The sequence below is a fragment of the Pezoporus wallicus genome, unplaced genomic scaffold (genome assembly GCF_028554395.1).
Source record: "Pezoporus wallicus isolate ANWC-B61680 ecotype Strahan unplaced genomic scaffold, APGP_CSIRO_Pwel_v1 contig_1278, whole genome shotgun sequence".
Classification (NCBI taxonomy): Eukaryota; Metazoa; Chordata; class Aves; order Psittaciformes; family Psittacidae; genus Pezoporus; species Pezoporus wallicus.
In genome coordinates, this window is record NW_026640895.1 from 425359 (window position 1) to 443644 (window position 18286).

Here is an 18286-nt window from a genome sequence, read left to right on the forward strand (position 1 = left end):
TTTCCAAAATGATGCTTTTTGATTATCTTGTTTTTCTGATTCTCTACATTTGAGCTGAAGAACATGACCACATGACATAACCTGGGCACTTCAACAGTTATTTTAAAATAGAAATCAAGGAAGAAGAAGAAAAGAAATATAGCGCACATTCTTCTCTGTTTCAGGTGTAAGTTAGAGAATCTCATTCTGAGATAGCCTTCTATAATACTTCTATTCCAAATATATATATTTATGCTTTTGTTTTGATTTTTTTTTTCTTTACAAAAGTACTCAAATGCAATGCTTGCTGGAGTTTGGTCTTTCATATTTTTCTTTCTGCTAGTACTGGGAAAAGTTGAAGAAGAAAAGTTAAGGTCACACTGACAAGCCATAAAAATGCTCCTATTTGAAACCCCAAGGAAAGAATTCCTTTGATACTCATGTACTGACAATGGCAGGAGGCATGATGGAAAACAGGGTCAATGTAAACGGCATCCTATTAAAATTCACAAAAAGTACTTTGTGCTGTTCACAGAATTTTCTTTGTTCCCTGGAAGAAAACTAGTGTCATTCTCAAATATTCTGTGGGCTCAGTCTAGGTAGCCTTAAGTGAACCCTCCCACTGAAAGCAATTGCTTGACTTTAACAATCTGTTGACCCAAGTAAATGAGCAGGACTTGGCCCAAAATTGAAAAAAAAAACCAACAAAAAAAAACAACAAAAGATCATAAGCACTGCTAATGTCAACTACTGCTATTGTACTGCTGCATCTCTGCAATGATAACACTCTAACCAGCAACACAGCGTGTTTGAAAAGCCAACGAGAAATGTATTTTTAATTTGTGGGCTCATCTGTTATTGGAAATATGGAAAGATAAAGGGCTTTGACTACCTATATGTTTTGGGTTATCATTTATTACCATCCATACTTGATTAGAAACTGGAAATTCATATTTTTCAAAATTGTCTGATACATGTATTAAAATGTTTGAAAAAATAACAAAGATACAAACAAATCGAACTAAACATAAATGAAGGCTAACCTAAAGAAATGCTATTCAAAATAGGCATCAAATATAAGGCACTCTAAATGTAAAATTAAAATGAAACCCAGCATCCCCAACCAATGCTGTATGCCACAAAACATTTGATTTCACAGAGCAATGTGTGTTTGGCTTTGCCCTGTTAAATACGATAAATGTAAATTATATAGCGCACACTATAGACAGTATACTATTGAATACAGTTTTAAAACATCTTAATACCTAGTATATTACAACATTCTCCGCTCCTAAAGGGATATGCACTGACCTTTCCCACATGCACACCTCCTACATTTTATAATATGATTTCTTATTGCACTATAGTGTTACAAATATTGAACTTCACTGGAAGCCTAGATCACATACTCTTGTGTGTGTGTGCATGTGCATGTGTGCATGAGGGTGTGTGTGTGTTCAAGTGGCAACGTGGATAGAAATATTATTTGGGATAGAGATGATGGTCAAATATCAACGATGTGCATTCCTTGCTTCCCTTTGAAACAGAAGTTTATGGACCTTGGAAATGCAGAGATGATAAAATAGTAGTTTAATATAATTGCAGTATACTGGAAAAAATTCCCAATGCATTGATAAATCTAGGTATGTAAAACCTGAAATGTATATGTGTGAATATCTACCTTTCTGTATCTCTGTAACTACACAGAGATTAGACAAAGGTGGGCAGAAATAGATACATATATATATATAAAGAGAGAGGGTGTGGGTGTGCATGTGTGTGCACGTGTGTGTGTTAGCAGCATCTTTATACTTTGCGCCTCCCTGTTGATTCCAAAGGAAACCAGAAAGCCCCAATTTGATTTAACTGATTACAATTAATATTTTCTTAAAGCAAAATAAAACAAACAAAACTGTAAAAGTAATATCTAACAAAACTGTAGTACTGTAGATAAATATAGGACTGCACAAAAATGTGCACATTTTCAAAGTGTTTAACATTTCTACAGCACAATATTACAGATTACAATTCTACAGCTTAAAAAAAATCTACAGTTTTTAAACAAAAAGATTAAAAGTTATGCAACCTTTTCTTTAATTCACTTCATTGAATGATAAACTCTTGTTAAAAAAAGGAAAAAGTTTACACAGTTAAAAATGAAGCACAGGTCAGCAGTATCTTTACAATACTAAAAAACTAAATCAAGGACTTTCTTTTTAAACATTCCCACATTTTCCCTAAGTGTTATGATGAGAAGTATGATTGGAAGGGGTGATGTTGAAGTAAAGAGTCCACTTTCTTTGAAAAGCCAGGACTTGCACTGAACTGCAGTTCTCAAAATTCCTCTTTGCAACAGCATAAAATCCTGAACAAGATGATCATTCTTTCTGATTAATTTCCTCTTCCCTTTAACTTCAACCAAAGTTGAACCCTTGAGGTATCTGTAAATGAGATCCTTCAGACGCCTCAGTGGTCAGGATTCTTTTATTATGGTTAGGTTATTAAACTGTGAATTCTTGGTCCACATGGAATAGTTTGTTGTTGTTGGGCTTTTTTTGTTGTTGTTTTAAGTATCCCCGCTTTTTTTTTTTTTTTTTTAATTTTTTAATTAATTAATTTTCTATATCCCCAAAAATTGCTCCTTAGCTAAGAGTTTAGAAGTACTTCTAAAGCACATTGTATGGCTCAGAAGCGGCTCTATGGATCTTAAAGGGCCTGCAATAAAAATCCACGATGGGCTTTTATGTTGCATAGTGATCAAAGCTGCCCAGATATTCCAGTGCGGCTCGATAGCAGAACTGGTATTGATCCTGGAGAAAGAAAGATAGACAACAAAGCATCAAAAAGCCAGCTTGTTGGTTGGTTTCTATTTTCTTTCAGCTAAGAGTGAACACTTCGCTGCTACAGACAAATACACCACAGAGGCTTGTGCAGTTCAACAATACTCTCTTGCTGACACCAACAGAAAACCAGCCAGTTACATCATGTGAAGACAGACATCCATTTAATGCAATAACATTTTCCACAGAACACAGCTTCTTTCTGTGCAGAGACTACACATCCATATACTGACCGTTTTGTTATTTCTGGATTAATATAACATCAGCATAAAGCTTTCTTCTTATGGGAGCATGTAAAAATGCTTTTCCCCCACATATTTAGGTAGCAACATATCCAAAAAACTGAATAGAAAATACAATGCACTAAGTGGAAAAATCCATCACAGCCTTAAAATGGCGTGCTGTATGGAAAACCACCAGGTTAAAAATGATGTTAAGGATGCAAATGGAATCCCAAACTTCCAGTAATATAGGCTTTTATGAACATGTGAAGATATCTTAGCCTGTGCCAAGAAAAGGCCTAAGAGAGAAATACACAGTTAAGACACCTTCTTTACATGAAACAGACTGCATTTCAACCTACACCTAGAAGCAGAGAAAAGTTCAGCGTGGTAAGAGATTTGTTTATACCCCTGGTGAATTTTGTGCTATTTTATAGCATTTTGTGCTATTCCCAACCCCACCAGCAGTCCTTTTGCACATTTATGTAATATTGCATGGTAAAATGGCACTCATTTTCAACTGCTGTTTAGGGTTTAAGTATTAAAAGAGAAAAAGAAAAAAACTGAAAAGAAATTGCCCCTGAAATCCACCCAAAATATCAGGAAGCCCTGCTTATTTATCTGAAAGTGCTATGTGGTAATTCCACAAGGGTCATACTTGTTAAGACCATAATTAAAATTCTTTCGGAGACCATGAAACACATTGGATATTTGCTTCAATGTAGTGACGTGGTCACTAATAGTTCTTTTCTGCTTCTTGTTGGAACAATGTTGAATGCATTAGATATATGCATAAATTTTATGTGTATGTGTGGTCCACGTGGAATTTAAGTGCTTTGTTTTAGTAAGGATTAGATTTCCTGGCAGTTTATATTACCGAATGACAGACCTGTTTTCTACAGAATCCTGAAAGAAATCAGTACACAACACTTCTATTTTCAGCAGGGGGATGAAAGGTAGCACATGCAGGTAAGTCAAAGTAGTAGGAGAGAGAATATATTGTGTAGCTGAACTCTGTCAGGTAGGGTTCAAGTAGCATAGATTTTCTGTTACTGTAGCTATTTCTTGGAACAAAACTAACAGAAAGCAGTCATTTTTCATTTTGCTTATCAAGAAGAATGATGGTAACTGAAAAGAAATGGAATTAACTCTTCAGATTGGTCACAGTGATTTACTTGGCTAACTGACAAGATTAAAAATAAGTATCTTTATTTTTCATATACTTTATTTTATGAAGCTGCCTTCTTGAAAGACTACCCATGTTTTATACAGCAAGCTTAATTTTCTTGTAGAAAATGGCAAAATGTGGGGAACCATTTTAGATTTCACAGACTGTCATCTAAAGGCTAGTGTCAATCAAATTATACTTAATTAATGTATGACCTAAAATGTTTCCCTTCTCCTGTCCTTCTGCTTGGTTTCCTAACCTATTTGCTCTGGCTTAAGTCAAGCCTCCTATTCAGAAATTTAAGCAGACATTAAGCACAACTGGAAATGTTTAAGTATTCTTTATGACATGACACAGTTCCAAGCATTCAGGCACCAAAAATCAGTTGATACTGCTTAATCCTTTCCTTACTTTTCTAAGGCATTCTTGTTAGCATAGAAATTACTTACACTGGTTTTCCTGAATGTTGAGTTTACCATTATAATTTTCACACCAAAGAGCCACTTACTTGACACAAAGTAAGAAAAACATTTAAATAATGGTGTCAGTCTGAAGCTGTGAATACCACTTTGCTCCCACAACAAAAGACCAAACAGTGGATCCACCTGCAGAAATACTTTACCTCCTTCCTTGTTACCACCCATTTCTGTCAGGAAGCAAAGGTTCAAATAAAAATAGGTAAAGCTTATAAAAGTATTGTTTTCCTTAACTACCACAATTTAGGATCCACTACTGACATAATCTTTTTCTTCCACAGCCTGGAGTATCTACTGCTTTAACAGGAAATAGTCGTTGCAGTACCTTTATGGCAGATTTTAGACTGTAGTCATACAGTCACTTAAGATACAAATGTAAGCACATATTATACAGTCTCTTATGTGTGCATTCTTTGGCTGTGGAAATATCCCCTCTTTTTCATCAACATTGTATATGGATACCATTTTGCTCACCTCTGTCTGTACCATGGCTGGCCGCTGTGTCCTTAACATTTTGACAGTCTGGAAGATGTCTACAACACCTTCATATCTCATTCTTTCTAACACAATGCTCAGGGTTATGAATACTCCAGTCCTTCCAACACCCGCGCTGTTGCAATAAAAGAAGGAAAAAAAGAAAAAAAAAGGAAAAAAGGAATGTTAATTGATAGTTAATGCTGAAAGAATTGTCTGCTTGGCTGTCAAATTATTAGTGGTTACAACACACCATGGGTGTACAGATTTCCATATGGGGAAAGGCTCACTAAGCAAAATTGCACAGCAAACTACCACACTGCATTTGGAAGATAACTGTGCTCAAGCAAACTTCACATGCTACTAAGTACTTCCTGAGTCTCCAGTCTTCATTGCAAAGTGACTTAGTTTATTCATCTAGATATATAGCAATCAGTCATGGTGAAGGAAAATAATGATGTTTGCTGCCAATAATTTAAGCTGGAACTGACAAAAGTAAAAGAAGCCAAAATGTATTTTACTTGCTTTACTTTAGCTCATTCACATATATGCTGTCTTTTACACATCTTCAGTGTGTTAGTTTATCTTCTACTTTGAGCTAGAAATAGTTGATGGATTTTCAATTAATGTTGAAATTGTTCATACACGTTACAACTGAAGTAATAAATACACAAATCCCTTAAGACGCAGCTTTTATTAAAGTCTGGGGGTGTGGATATGTAGCTTTCTACTACTGTTTTGTACACCGTGTCTGTCTACAAAAATGTGAAATACCTTCTTTGAATATATGGCTTGTTTGTGTTCTGTTCTGGCTTGGGTTTCTGTTATTAGCTAAATACCCCCAGGAACAGATAGAAATTCCTGTAATCAATAGCACCAATAGTTATCAGTTATTGAATTTAAACAATTACTTATTCATGAGGACAACTCTTGGACAAAGAGACAAGTAACTACACAGAAAAAAAGATTTCCCAAGTCTGTACTTCTATGGGTGGAAATTAAGCACCCCAACATCTCACTGTGGATGCTAATGATTTCATACGTTTTTCTCCAGTCAGATAGACGTGGGAAGCTGGAGATTTGTAAGATTTATTCAGCAGACAGGCTAGTGAAGAACATGAACAGCTTGGAAAGACTGAAGAACTCTGAACATTGACAGGGACTATGACAGAGATCCAGTGAATTCATAAGACTAGGGCAGAAACTGAATATCTGATGGTATTTTAGTTTTTGGTCTAGATCAGTGTACTTGCAGGGCTATTAAATCTATGTGATTAGATTTAGCAGTTTTGCAAAACCTGTTTTTCTTTGGAGAGCTGAAGCCAAAGGACAGTTGAGAAACAATACGACAAAATATCAGGCTGACAATGCTGGTTTACCTATATGTGATGACAGTGGTTCTGGACACCTAGAGGAACTGAAGACTGGAGTGTAAGGTCTCCTTTCCCTGATGCGGTAAATTAGAAAGCTAGTTTAAGAAACATACTGAAACAAATACTGGAAAAATCAGCACTATAACCTAGCCAGACTTCGTGTGATCTAAGCCTGACAACAGTGTGATCTAAGCCAAGTAGCTGAGAAGGCGACTAGCAAGTGATAGCAGATTGCCATTTTCTGTCCTGTTCAATAGTATAAAAAAGATATAAAAAAAGGTGTCATTTTCTAGATTTGTGTGAGGACTTCTAGCCTCACACTTTAGTTAATTACTTAAAAAAAGACTACACAAAACTCTTTAATTCAGCAAAAGGAGGGAAATGTTCTGCTGTCTTGGGTTCATAAGAAATCAGAAAGTATCTGGAGAAGCCACTTAATGAGGAAGGCAGACAAATATGGAAAGATCTCAGTGCTTGCAAATCCATCAAATGTAGTATTTTGATAAAGTCTGTAGGAAATTGACCCTGTTCCCCTGAAAGTGGCAAGCATACTTTAGCATTGTACAAATTCCTATTAGAAGATGCTTAGGATTTCTGAAGAGTGATGGAAGTCCACATCACTAACAGCAAAATGATGAGCTGATTTCCAAGCCAAAGACCAAACTGAGTTCTACCACAACATTTAACAAAGCAATGCAACATAGGTTTTAAAGATCGTGAAATCAGAAAGTGCTGAAGGCCTTATATTTCATGTTATAGTACGAATCACTGAAGTTTAAACAGTTAGAAACCAAAGCTAGGACACTTTAATGAGTCATAAGGAAGTACTGATGGTTTTATAAGAGAGAAAAGTTTATTGGTAAAAAGTAATCTTGAACGCATGCTGGGAAAGGGTGGTCTTTCTTACTCACCAGTTAAAAGCTGGAATTAAAAAGACTATAAATATCCAAAATTGGTTGAAGTGAAAATTTTGCTTCAAGGTAAATGCTCTTTTACCTATTTTTTAATTAACTGTCTGATGAAGTTAGATATTTTTAAATTGTGATGCACTGATCTATTTGTAAAAATGACAGAAAAGGAGAACATTTTATAATTGTGGGTGGCAGGGGTGTAACACAATGGAAATTTGTAAAAAATGTGTAGAGCGTGAAGGAAACCACAGGAAAGTGGAACTAGGGGGGTTTGGAATTTGAAGAATTTCTCTGTACAGGAAAAATTCTTAAAAATTCATCATGGCACAAACTGAAGACATTATTACTGTAATTCCACAAAGATTAGGAAGTGCAGGTACCCAGGATCTTATGCTTCCTGAAAGAAAAAAAACTTACTAATTTACTAGGGACATATCCTATTTATTTGACTAACATTAAGAAAGTTAATTCATATCACCAATCTCTATATTGTCATTACAATGCTGATAAGACATTTAAACACCAAACCATGATAAATTATACTGGATTTGACTTTGTTTCTACCAAAGTCAATGGCAGAAGTCTCCATAATTTCAGCATGAAAGATCACACCCATTTGAAAGCGAGGTATAATCTACTGAAAGCAGTATTTCAGTGCAGTCACAAGTGGACAAGTTTGCATGGTACAAAGAACTTGGAAGAATACCATCACTTTGCCTTCTTACGTATGCCTGCATAAAGGCATAAATATTGCTTATTACTCCTCTGCTCTCAAAACTCATTAATGTCAGGAAGAATAAGGCTTGCTCTTGTCACAGTTGTCCTTCATTTTCCCTTGCTAAATGAATCCCAAACACTGCTCTGCAATGCTGTTCTCCTTAGCAGGCCATAAAAATTTTTAGGTACATGCAAAAAAATAGGATTCAAGTGGACCAACATACATTCTTTTGTCAGTCTTTCAGATTAGGGGGCATATGGAACTTTCTCAAAATACACTTGTGTTTTAAACAGTTTCTGGTTGTTCCTAGCTTTGGAAGGACAAGAATCCCTCTCCCTCTGTACATTCACATGCTCTAGCAAACTTGTTCATTTTGTCTTCATGTGAAGTACTGGGTCATTACTTGGCTTGCAGGAAGAAATTGGAATCTGTATCAGTATATTGCATCTCTGTTATATAAATAAAAAAGATTTCGTTTACCAAAAATAATTCAGTGTTACAAAAATGAGTAACTAATTTCCTAATGGAATTTATAGAAAACAATTTATTAAATAAGAGATGATAAAGATATTATTTTTGGCCATCTGCTATAGACTGATTACTATAGAGAAAAAAATTAAATTACAAGAATATTAAAAAGGCCCACCCTGGATTACACACCCTGCAAGCTGTTTTTTATCTGCATATCAACTGCAAAGGAATTAAGGGAAGTCATCGTATCAAAAAACTGGCATTACATTCTGAAGTTAGAGCTCACCAATCCAAGTCTCAGTGATTTTTTTATAGGAAATGTCTCTAAACAGTGCTTTCTATTCCATTCCCTTTCTTGAGCAAGCTACCATTTTTATTTGTTTCATCTTCGTTGCTATGAATGTTCTACTGAAGTGAAACTAGCTTGTTTACAGGTAGTAATTCCCACCAATACAACAGCTTTACTTTAAATAAAAAAATATAAAATCAAATACAGAAGCGTGTGATAACGCTCTTCTACTGCTTTCTGTGTGATGCATTGACCAGGTTGTTTATGCCTTTCACTAGAGACTATTTTAAGTGAAGAAAAAATTATGTGCTTTCATATGTTTTAGAAGAATCTTTTGTGTATAAATTGAATATCACAGAACAGTTCCTGTTTTGCAAAGCGGTCCTATGTGTTCCTTTATATATCTATTTGATTGCATTTTCTGATGGTTCACTATGAAATTCTATTTACATGTACAACTATAAAGCAATCAGCAATCAAATTAGAAAAAAAATAAATCTGCAGATGAGTTGTTTTGAGGCTTTGTTTACTTACCTGCAATGAACAGAAATTGGTCCATCCTGACCAAATTGCTCTTTTGTCTTATGAACTTGGCCTATGAAGTCAATAAATCCTTCTCCAGACTTTGGCACTCCTTGTTCTGGCCAGTCAGTGAACTGGAACTGCCTCACTGTTCGGGACTGGCCATCCTTTAACAAAAGACACAAGTAATGTACCCCAAAACTATGTTCCAGGGCTGAAAGTCAGTCAGCCAACAACCAAAAGACAATCACAAGCAAAAGTCATTGAAAAGAGGTGGAAACGGCTAAGATCACATTTATGAAGGCTCTTTTAATCACAGTACTGGCTTGTGCTTTGGACACATTGGTCCAGAAGTGCAGCTTCTGTAACAATATTGCATTGATTCTCTTCTGCACTGGATATGAGAGTTGTCTGACATTCTTCCTGCTTAAAAAGCATGTCTGAGACTAAAGACATCCCATCAGGTTATATGATGTTTTTAGTAAGTTATGTTTTGATTCCTATACACCGCAAGGATACGTAGAATAAAGCCTCCAATCTGACTCTCCATTCCCTATGTATGCCCATTTAGTGCATGGCAGGCATGAGACTTATGAGACTCATTTAGCAACTGCCCTCTGCAGATGATATCTTTAGTAGCATGGTACTTTCTATGAGGTGGACATAACCTGTGAATAAGATGGTTCAAGACAAGCCAGCTGTTTATAAAAGCATCCACTTCCCCTCAGTCATTGTAATTTCATGCACTAATAGCTTGGACTCAGTACAAAATCAGAAGAAGGCCTTCCTCTCTCAAAACAAGTTGGCTGAAGCTGTTAATTCCCTTTGGTTAGGAATACTAAAAAGACTGTTTAAAACTGCAGGACACTGCAGCATGGTTATTTGCATAATGAAGGCATTGGAAGTATTAAATGCCAACTGCTGCTGTATGCTATTAAATGTATAAATGGTCAGGACACATAAATAGAGAAAATAAAGTACCAATGGATTAAGTAAATTTGGTCTGAATTTTCAAGCTTTGTTCTTGATGATTTCGACACTGTCAAACTGCATACCTAAAATTAAAAGCATGGGCATAAAAGCAGGAGCATGAGCTACTGATGTGAATTTGTGCCTCTGGACATGTTTCCTAAGCACCTATCTTGCCATGGCTTCAAAATGGTCTAAATGAAGCTCTTGAAAAAATGAAATTATTACAGGAGATCCACCCAAAAAGCAACAAGTTATGGTGTAGGCAAGAAAACTATTTTCTTTTTAATTTTTCCTCCACCACAAGCACTTAGTAATTACAGACCTCTGAAAGGAAATAGAAGGGATTTTAAATATAGCCAAAGCTTTTATGTTTTCTCTGGTATTGTGGGTTTTTGCCTCCCATGTCTCCGATGAGTAAGGAAAATAGAAAATACATGTATGTGCGCCAGCCACTGCTCCGTAAGAGGACACATACACACTTCTCTGACTTATTTCTTGGACTTACTATCTCTTATATTCTCACTAGACCGCTGCTACAATTTAGCAGTCTATTTCTGTGGAACGTTTTTGCCCACTTAAAAAAATAATTAATTAAATAAATAAATCTGTTTGAAAACATTTACCCAATTTTATTTCTTGTGGGCATCAAGAAAAAGAACTAAATATTTTCTCTGAAAATGGCATTTTGTTAATGCAGACTTCTCTCAAAATGGTGCCTGTGATCCCATTTTCCCAAAGAAGACAGAATGAAACTGCAACCTTCAGATGGCCTTAGGCATGACATTGATTAATCAGTAAGACAAAACAATAGGTTGTTTCCCTTCAAAATAACCTCACATTCTTCTGAAGTGAAGAAAACCTTAAAACTGACTCAGTTCAACATGCTGGTTAAGGAGACAGAAACTCTTCAGCAAGTTCTGACCCTGACAGGAATTATGCTAGAATAACAGTAACTTCTGAGAGAAGAAAATAAGTTTTACTAAGTCTACACTGTCATTGGGAAGACCACAAATTTCTATGTGCAAAATAGATTTGATGGTAAATATTTATTTTTGAGGTGTGTCTATATCAATTGTGTTGGTATATTTCATGATCATTAAGTCCAGTGCAAGTCTGTGAAAACTGTTCTGATCTAGTTTTAATGGCAATATTTTCTGTTATTTAATGCAATTTAATGAGCACAGAAGTAAACTTAGTCTAATGGTAGAGTACCATAAAAACATACTGGGAACTGATCTGCAATTTCTTACACAGTTCCCTTTGCCATTGACATTATAAACAGCACTCCTTTCTTTTAATGAAATGCTTGCCAATAGCAGTCCAAATACAAATGCCAAATTTTGTTAAAATCTTTACTTGTGACAGTTTGCACAGTTAGTTATGAAAACTTGAACTTTGAGATTCCCTGTGGAGCAGAGTGCTTTTAATGTATCATCCTATTGATTGGCTGATGATTTGGAGTTCTTCTTGCTCTGCACAAAGGATATTCAATTGTCTTTTGATGAGGATGTAGAATTTATAATAAGAGTTATTATTAATATTTTAGCTTTAAATGAGACTGCTCCAACATACTGACCTTGGAATTTACAGAGAAAGTGAGTGTAAAGCAGTCAGAAGCCATAGACAGAAACAGTTACAGAGGTCAGTTTCACCTTACAGAAATTCACAGCTTTGTTTCAGAAACAACAGAGAGCTCCACACCAAAACTTGCTGCTGACACCTCAAAGGCAGTGTACTTCTTTTGTTGTCCCTGGTGAATAATTTCCCTGCTTGGCTTGGCCAGAACATGGCTGGTATTCTAACATTATGGATGGTTTTTGAGATAGTGGGGAGAGGCTGGCTGTAACCACTGCAGCATTTACTCAATAATGCAACAATTTAGCTAGATGGCCTCAGTTACTGGGTGTAACAGACATAAAAGCCTAACTACAACAAAACTATAATGTACATTTTGGTAAGTAGTAGCCACTGCTTCCATTAAATTTGGGAGGAGGTATAGTTTTCCAGCACATCAAAAAAATGTAAGATGGCCCTGTTAGCTTGCCAGTGCATTGTTTAACTAAATTTGGCCCATGAATGTAAAGACATTTTTAAGATTTGAGAAGCAATTATATGTGATGGCAAAACTCCACAATAGCCACTGCCAAGGTGGACGTTTGCTTTTTAAAGTAAGTGTACTAATATCAGGTCCAAAAAAATGATTTCGGGCAAATTATTTGACTCTTTAAGAATTTTTACTGGTTTTCTAGCTATAAGTAAACAGAATTTTGTAAATACCCTAGTTCTATAAACTCTTGAAAGAACTTTTTGGAAATACATACTGTTTGGAGATACTTCAACTACATCTGTACCTTTTTGTTATCATTGTTATTTTGTGATCTGAGCTTGGTGAACTATGTCACGTAAGAGCTCTGCCAGCTTGAGATGGAACAGATTTTTTATAAATGATCAATGAAAACTTGTCAGCACAGTTGTCGTGGAATTGGCTTTCACTGCCTACGCTTACAAGTGTGGCTAAAGGCTGAACTTAGGAGGTTGCTGACCTCCATTTTTGTTAAGTACAAACAGGTTAAGGTTAGAGAAGATGTAAGTGATATAAGGATCATGTGATCCTTACTTAGACTTCAGACAGAATGAAAGTCAGATGAAGTTTGTCTACAGTTTCTTCCAAAACACACTCACCTATGTCACATTTGCTAAAATAAATTTTTTATGTGCTGACTCAGTTACTGACTATACTGTTTAATTAATTGTCAGTAGTACCTAATTTTACTTGAAGCTTACATTAAAAGCAGCAGTCTAGCTAACTATGAGAAAGCCTACTGTTGCGGATGCTGGCTGGCAACTCCTAGTAATCACTCATTCCTGGACAGTACATCCTGCTATTTTACTTGAATAAATAGTATTCTACAGCTTTTACAGAAATGGAGGCTGTCAGTAACTTTTCTTTCCATGCAGACTAAAGTCCTACAAACCACAAATCTGAGAAATGCCAGATATATATTTAAAATTTATGTATATTTAATCTTAGATAAGTTCTCAGTTTTGAACTCAAGAATTCGGGTAAGAAATACAGTATGAAAATGAGGATGCTAGGGTCACAGCTGCACATATCTAGTCTGCAGATATACATGAGTGTTGAAAATATGCTATGCCAAAAATCAAATTATAATGTGCCGAGCTTGTCAAGCTTTTCTTACAAATGCTATTTGCTGTGCAGTTTTTAAATCTCAGCGTATTAACCTTCATACTCACTCAGACAAGAGGGTGGTGCAAAACAACATTTTTACAGCTGTAAGTGACAAAAAATTGCCCCCAAAAGGATCAAAGGAAAAATAAGGAAAAAAGCAAAATGGTCCTCAAATCATCTAATGCATTTTGGCATACATAGTTATTCAGGACTCTACAAAGATGTGCTGCCTAGATGTTAGATCTGAATGAAGCCAGTTGTTCTTACACAATCTTGTAGAAAGTACACCCCTAGAGTTTTTCTAATAATAATTATAAAAAGAAAGGGAGAGGAAAAGAGAGAGCTTGACATTATCTTTTAAACTTCTGTGAACTAGTGTAATGCTCTGTTAACTTACCCTTGCATCTGTAACCTTGAATTCCCTCAGAATATACTGTGGCATGTTGTACTCTGCCATTGGATCTACCACAAAATACTGATATCTGGCTGAGCGCTCTGCAGGCCAGTACTGGTGGCATTTTTCCTACAAAATAAGGAAGCAAAATATATTTCCTGTTGCTTGAGACCACTACTATAAACTGGGATAAACCCTTTTTTACTGAGAGAAGTGTAATACTCGTGGAAAGAGCCATTAGTGACAGGAACATGAATTTTGTCTTACTGTGAACATAAAGATCCATACCTAGAATAAATTTGATCTCTCTGATGACTGTATACCTGAACTTGTTTATACGTCTCCTCAGTTCCATTATTTATCACTGACAAGGGCTACCCCTAGCCTGATTTTCCATACAGAATGGCATTTAAATCTTGAGGCCATCTTCAGTTTTCTTTCTTCTTCCCTGTTGAAGCAAGTCCTCCTGTCCTCAGTCAGGACTATTTCTGCAACTACTAGCCATGTCGTGAATCATCTCTATTCCCTTGATACATGGCCTGACTCAGATTTCACTTATCACATATGGCTTCATCTTGATGTAATCCTGTCCAGATAGTAAACTGCTTCGTTCTCTCCATTACATAATGCACCACTTGAATGAGTTTAGGACTGTAAACTGGATGCTGAAACTTTAAAGTTCAGTGCTATGAACACACAGAAGATATTCAGATCTTGAAAGTACTACGCTTTCTTCTACCATTGTTAAACAGACACTGCAAAAGTGGAGTTTACAAGTAAGAAATCTTTGGTTTTAAATAGGCAGCAATGCTCTCTGCATACCATGAATACCAACATGCAAACTCAGCTGCTGAATCTCAGTGTACCCCACAACAAAATGCCTTGTCTAGTATTTCAATACATCTACAAATTGGAAAACCTTACATCTGGTGACCAACCAATGCCACCGATACTTAAAAAGAAGGAACCTAAATCCTCACCTTTCTCTTCAGACATTCAAACAACAAAGAAATATTTTAATAAAAAATCAATATAACATTGTAGGAAAGGAATATTACAGCACTACTCACTCTGCCCATTTCTCGTAGCTTAGTGAGCATGACCACAATTGTAGAATTATGCTCCCAGAGCATTCTCCAAAAGTCTTCAGTTGTTTCTGCTAAGGGACCCTGTGTAGCTATATAAGCTTTTTGTTGTCTATGTTAAAAAAAAAAATTAATCAAAAAAGTGAACTGATACACATATTCTGTTTATATGTAAACATTATCTAGAGGAAAAATTTATATACTATTAAAAATAAGTACATTAAAATCTTGTTATGATTGTTTAATCAAACTGTGGCCTTTTATTTTTAGAACTTCAAGAGGGAAATTACTCTATTATGATATATGTCTTTATCATTATTATTTAAATTTTATTGCAACCCTAATAGCCCAATTTTGTGCGCTGTAAAAAGCACTTAAACACTTAGTTTTGTTGGTTCATTTTGTAGAAATAACTGTTTAACAATCTATTAAGTTTTGGAATTATAGCATCATACAGTTTCTTTATGAACTCCTTTTCAACAGTCTGATGCCTCCAGCAAAAGTAAGGAAGGAAGTTCAGGAATGGAGTGCACTGCATTTCCAGGCCTAAATATCCTACTAGTAGAAGCTACCACCAAGTTCTTAAAAGCTTCTGGATCAGCAGCTTTATAAGATGACCACTTTATGTTGTCTTGCTTCTTTCAAACAACAGAAACACCTCTGTAGGCAACAGTGAAGATGAAGGTTGTTTCCAATTATGACCTGAGGCTCAGTAAATGACCTCTGCAGATACTCAGGTACACCTAAACGGCCTTATGGAAACTAAACTGCTCCTCTTTCATGCCTTTTTCTAGCTGCTGCTTAAGTCAGCTAAGGGTATATTGCTCGGTGCTGCTAAGCTATGCAACTGTTTATGTACAAAATGCTTTCGGCATCTAGGTCTAGTCTTAATCAGTGTTCCAAGTTCACAGGTTATCACCTTGACACAAAGAGTGTATATCCTATGCGCTATATCTATGTATCTTTTTAAACAGCAGTGAAAATACAGATGTTACAAATCATGAATGTACTTAAAATCTCAGTAAAGTTCAGCATGCAAAACATATTGGGAGCTCTCAACGGTTTAAAGGTAGGTAAAAATATAGTGTTTAAGACTCTATGATATTTACAGAATTTTCCTGTATTGTATGGGTGAAAATCTAAACCTTTCATTAATATTTAAAAAACGTCCCAGTCAACCATGGCATGCATAGATAATAAAAAATAAATTTCAATGCTAGATTTTGTTATTTTCAATAAAATTAGATATATAATTTGTAAACTTTTAAAACAGCGAACAGAGAACACATCAACATTAATACCTGTATCCATCAATGAAACTGGCATTAATATAGTCAGAGCCTTCTACTCCTCGGATTGGTTGCAAGCATACCCTTGTAGACTCATATGGCATAATATTGACAAGGCGATTTTTGAATTTATTACATGGAAGATTGGCACTGATGAATCTTGAAGTGTGAGCCTTAGAGCTAGCAAGACGCTGTTGAAAATAAATTAAAATAATTAAGGACGGGTACAACAAAAACAAATGACACTATCACATTTCATGATGTCTGCTAATATCCATTAATGAATAATTTCAGACGCTTATTTTTCCATGTTCTATTGCATTACCTAAATATTTGCAAAGCTTCTTTTGACACCTTATAAAAGTTTAATGTCTGCTCCGTTAATACATATTGCCAAATCTGAGTATTAAACTGTTACACAAACACACATTTCAAGCTATACAAACAATGAAGGAACAGCAGGGTTAAACCACCCTCAATGAATGGCTCTTGTCTGGACACTGGGGATTGAGCTGTACATTTCACAAGGGATTGTCTCCCTAATGTAAGATTTTATCCTGCTGATGTGTTATATTTTGATTACTGGAAACAACTGGTGGAGGACAGAGCAGCATTAAGTGTTATACCATTTGGTTTGTCTTCCCACAATATAAAATCCCAGTACCTTAAATTCCAGTTCCATTCCTGTGACATTCTCGCCTGTTTCTATCTGTGTCAGCTTCTGGATATATGCATACAGGTTTCTGGCTGGCACTTCGGTATTTCCACATGTCACTGCTTCTAGCAGTGCATCATGGATAAAGATGTATTGGTCCTCAGTTTGAACCATGTAATTCCTCTGCGCTCTCATTAGAGTTACGTGGCCATAAATATCTACAGTCTTTTCATGCTTTATTCTCTCTAACATGGCATCTATCACAATGAAACAGCCAGTCCTGCCGACTCCAGCACTAAAAGAAATGAACACAGGAGGAAAAATATGAAGAACTATTTCATGCATTGTGTTTACTATTATGGCATTAAAATTTTAAAGTTTTGTAACACTGATTTGAACAGCACATTTTTCTGAATGTGAACATCAGTTCTTATGAAAGAGGTTGTCACCCTGAAATAAGTAAACTCCTTTAGCACCCATTATAAGCAGTTGAGAACGTGGAATGCTTTTATACTAGACCTTTGCATCTTGCAGTTTCAGGCTTAATATATAAACACATTGCAACATGTTCTAGAAACATATGTTCTTAAAAATAGAAATTACTGTGATGATGAACCCTCTAAGAATTCAAGCTTTATTTATAGCATGATTTGTAACTCATTAAACATGCTGTTGTTGCTAGTCTGTTTACAGAAGTAAACTGATTGACCAACAATAATGTTACAGAAATAGAGTCTTACATATTTCTATGGTACTTTAAACTTTGTATCTGTCTCCCAACTCTGTCAGTCTCCAATTATTCACAGTTTGTTCTGTCCTCTGCGCCTTCACTTAGCCCGGCCATACTGTTACTCTTTGCAATGCAAAGACATGACTACTCAGCTATGCTAGCTGTAGGCTGGGGAAATTCCCAGCTGGCCACTTCAACGTCTGTCTTGCATCTCTAGGAAAATGTAAGAAAGATCTAGAATTGCCAGAACCCGAACCAGGATACTCAGTCATTACCTTATTTCAAAGGACAGATTATAAAAGGGATAAAATATGCTCAAAGACAAAGCTTGGAATCACAGCATTGAATTAATGTCCAGACTGGGTGAGTAGTATTTTTCAGACAAAGTTAGTGCTTCCTCACAGGTTCTGAGTTAGGTCAGTCGTTGGTTTCAGACAGGAGGTGAGTGAAGTCACATCAATCCTCTTGAGGCCAGAGAAACTACTACTTCTTAGCTTTCTGAACAGTAGGACACTCCTCAGGAACAACT

The 18286-nt window shown here is 35.8% G+C and overlaps 1 protein-coding gene across 1 annotated transcript in view; it reads right to left on the reverse strand.

Annotated features, from left to right (window-relative positions):
• Nucleotides 1–877: 877 nt before the first annotated feature.
• PTPRD (protein tyrosine phosphatase receptor type D) overlaps nucleotides 878–18286 on the reverse strand; it is a 218202-nt gene continuing 200793 nt past the window's right edge. Inside the window, 7 exon segments of the mRNA XM_057421164.1 lie at nucleotides 878–2789; nucleotides 5159–5294; nucleotides 9455–9609; nucleotides 14002–14127; nucleotides 15069–15195; nucleotides 16385–16563; nucleotides 17037–17322. Of these exon segments, the coding sequence (XP_057277147.1) occupies nucleotides 2721–2789; nucleotides 5159–5294; nucleotides 9455–9609; nucleotides 14002–14127; nucleotides 15069–15195; nucleotides 16385–16563; nucleotides 17037–17322 (1078 nt within the window). The 3' untranslated portion in view covers nucleotides 878–2720.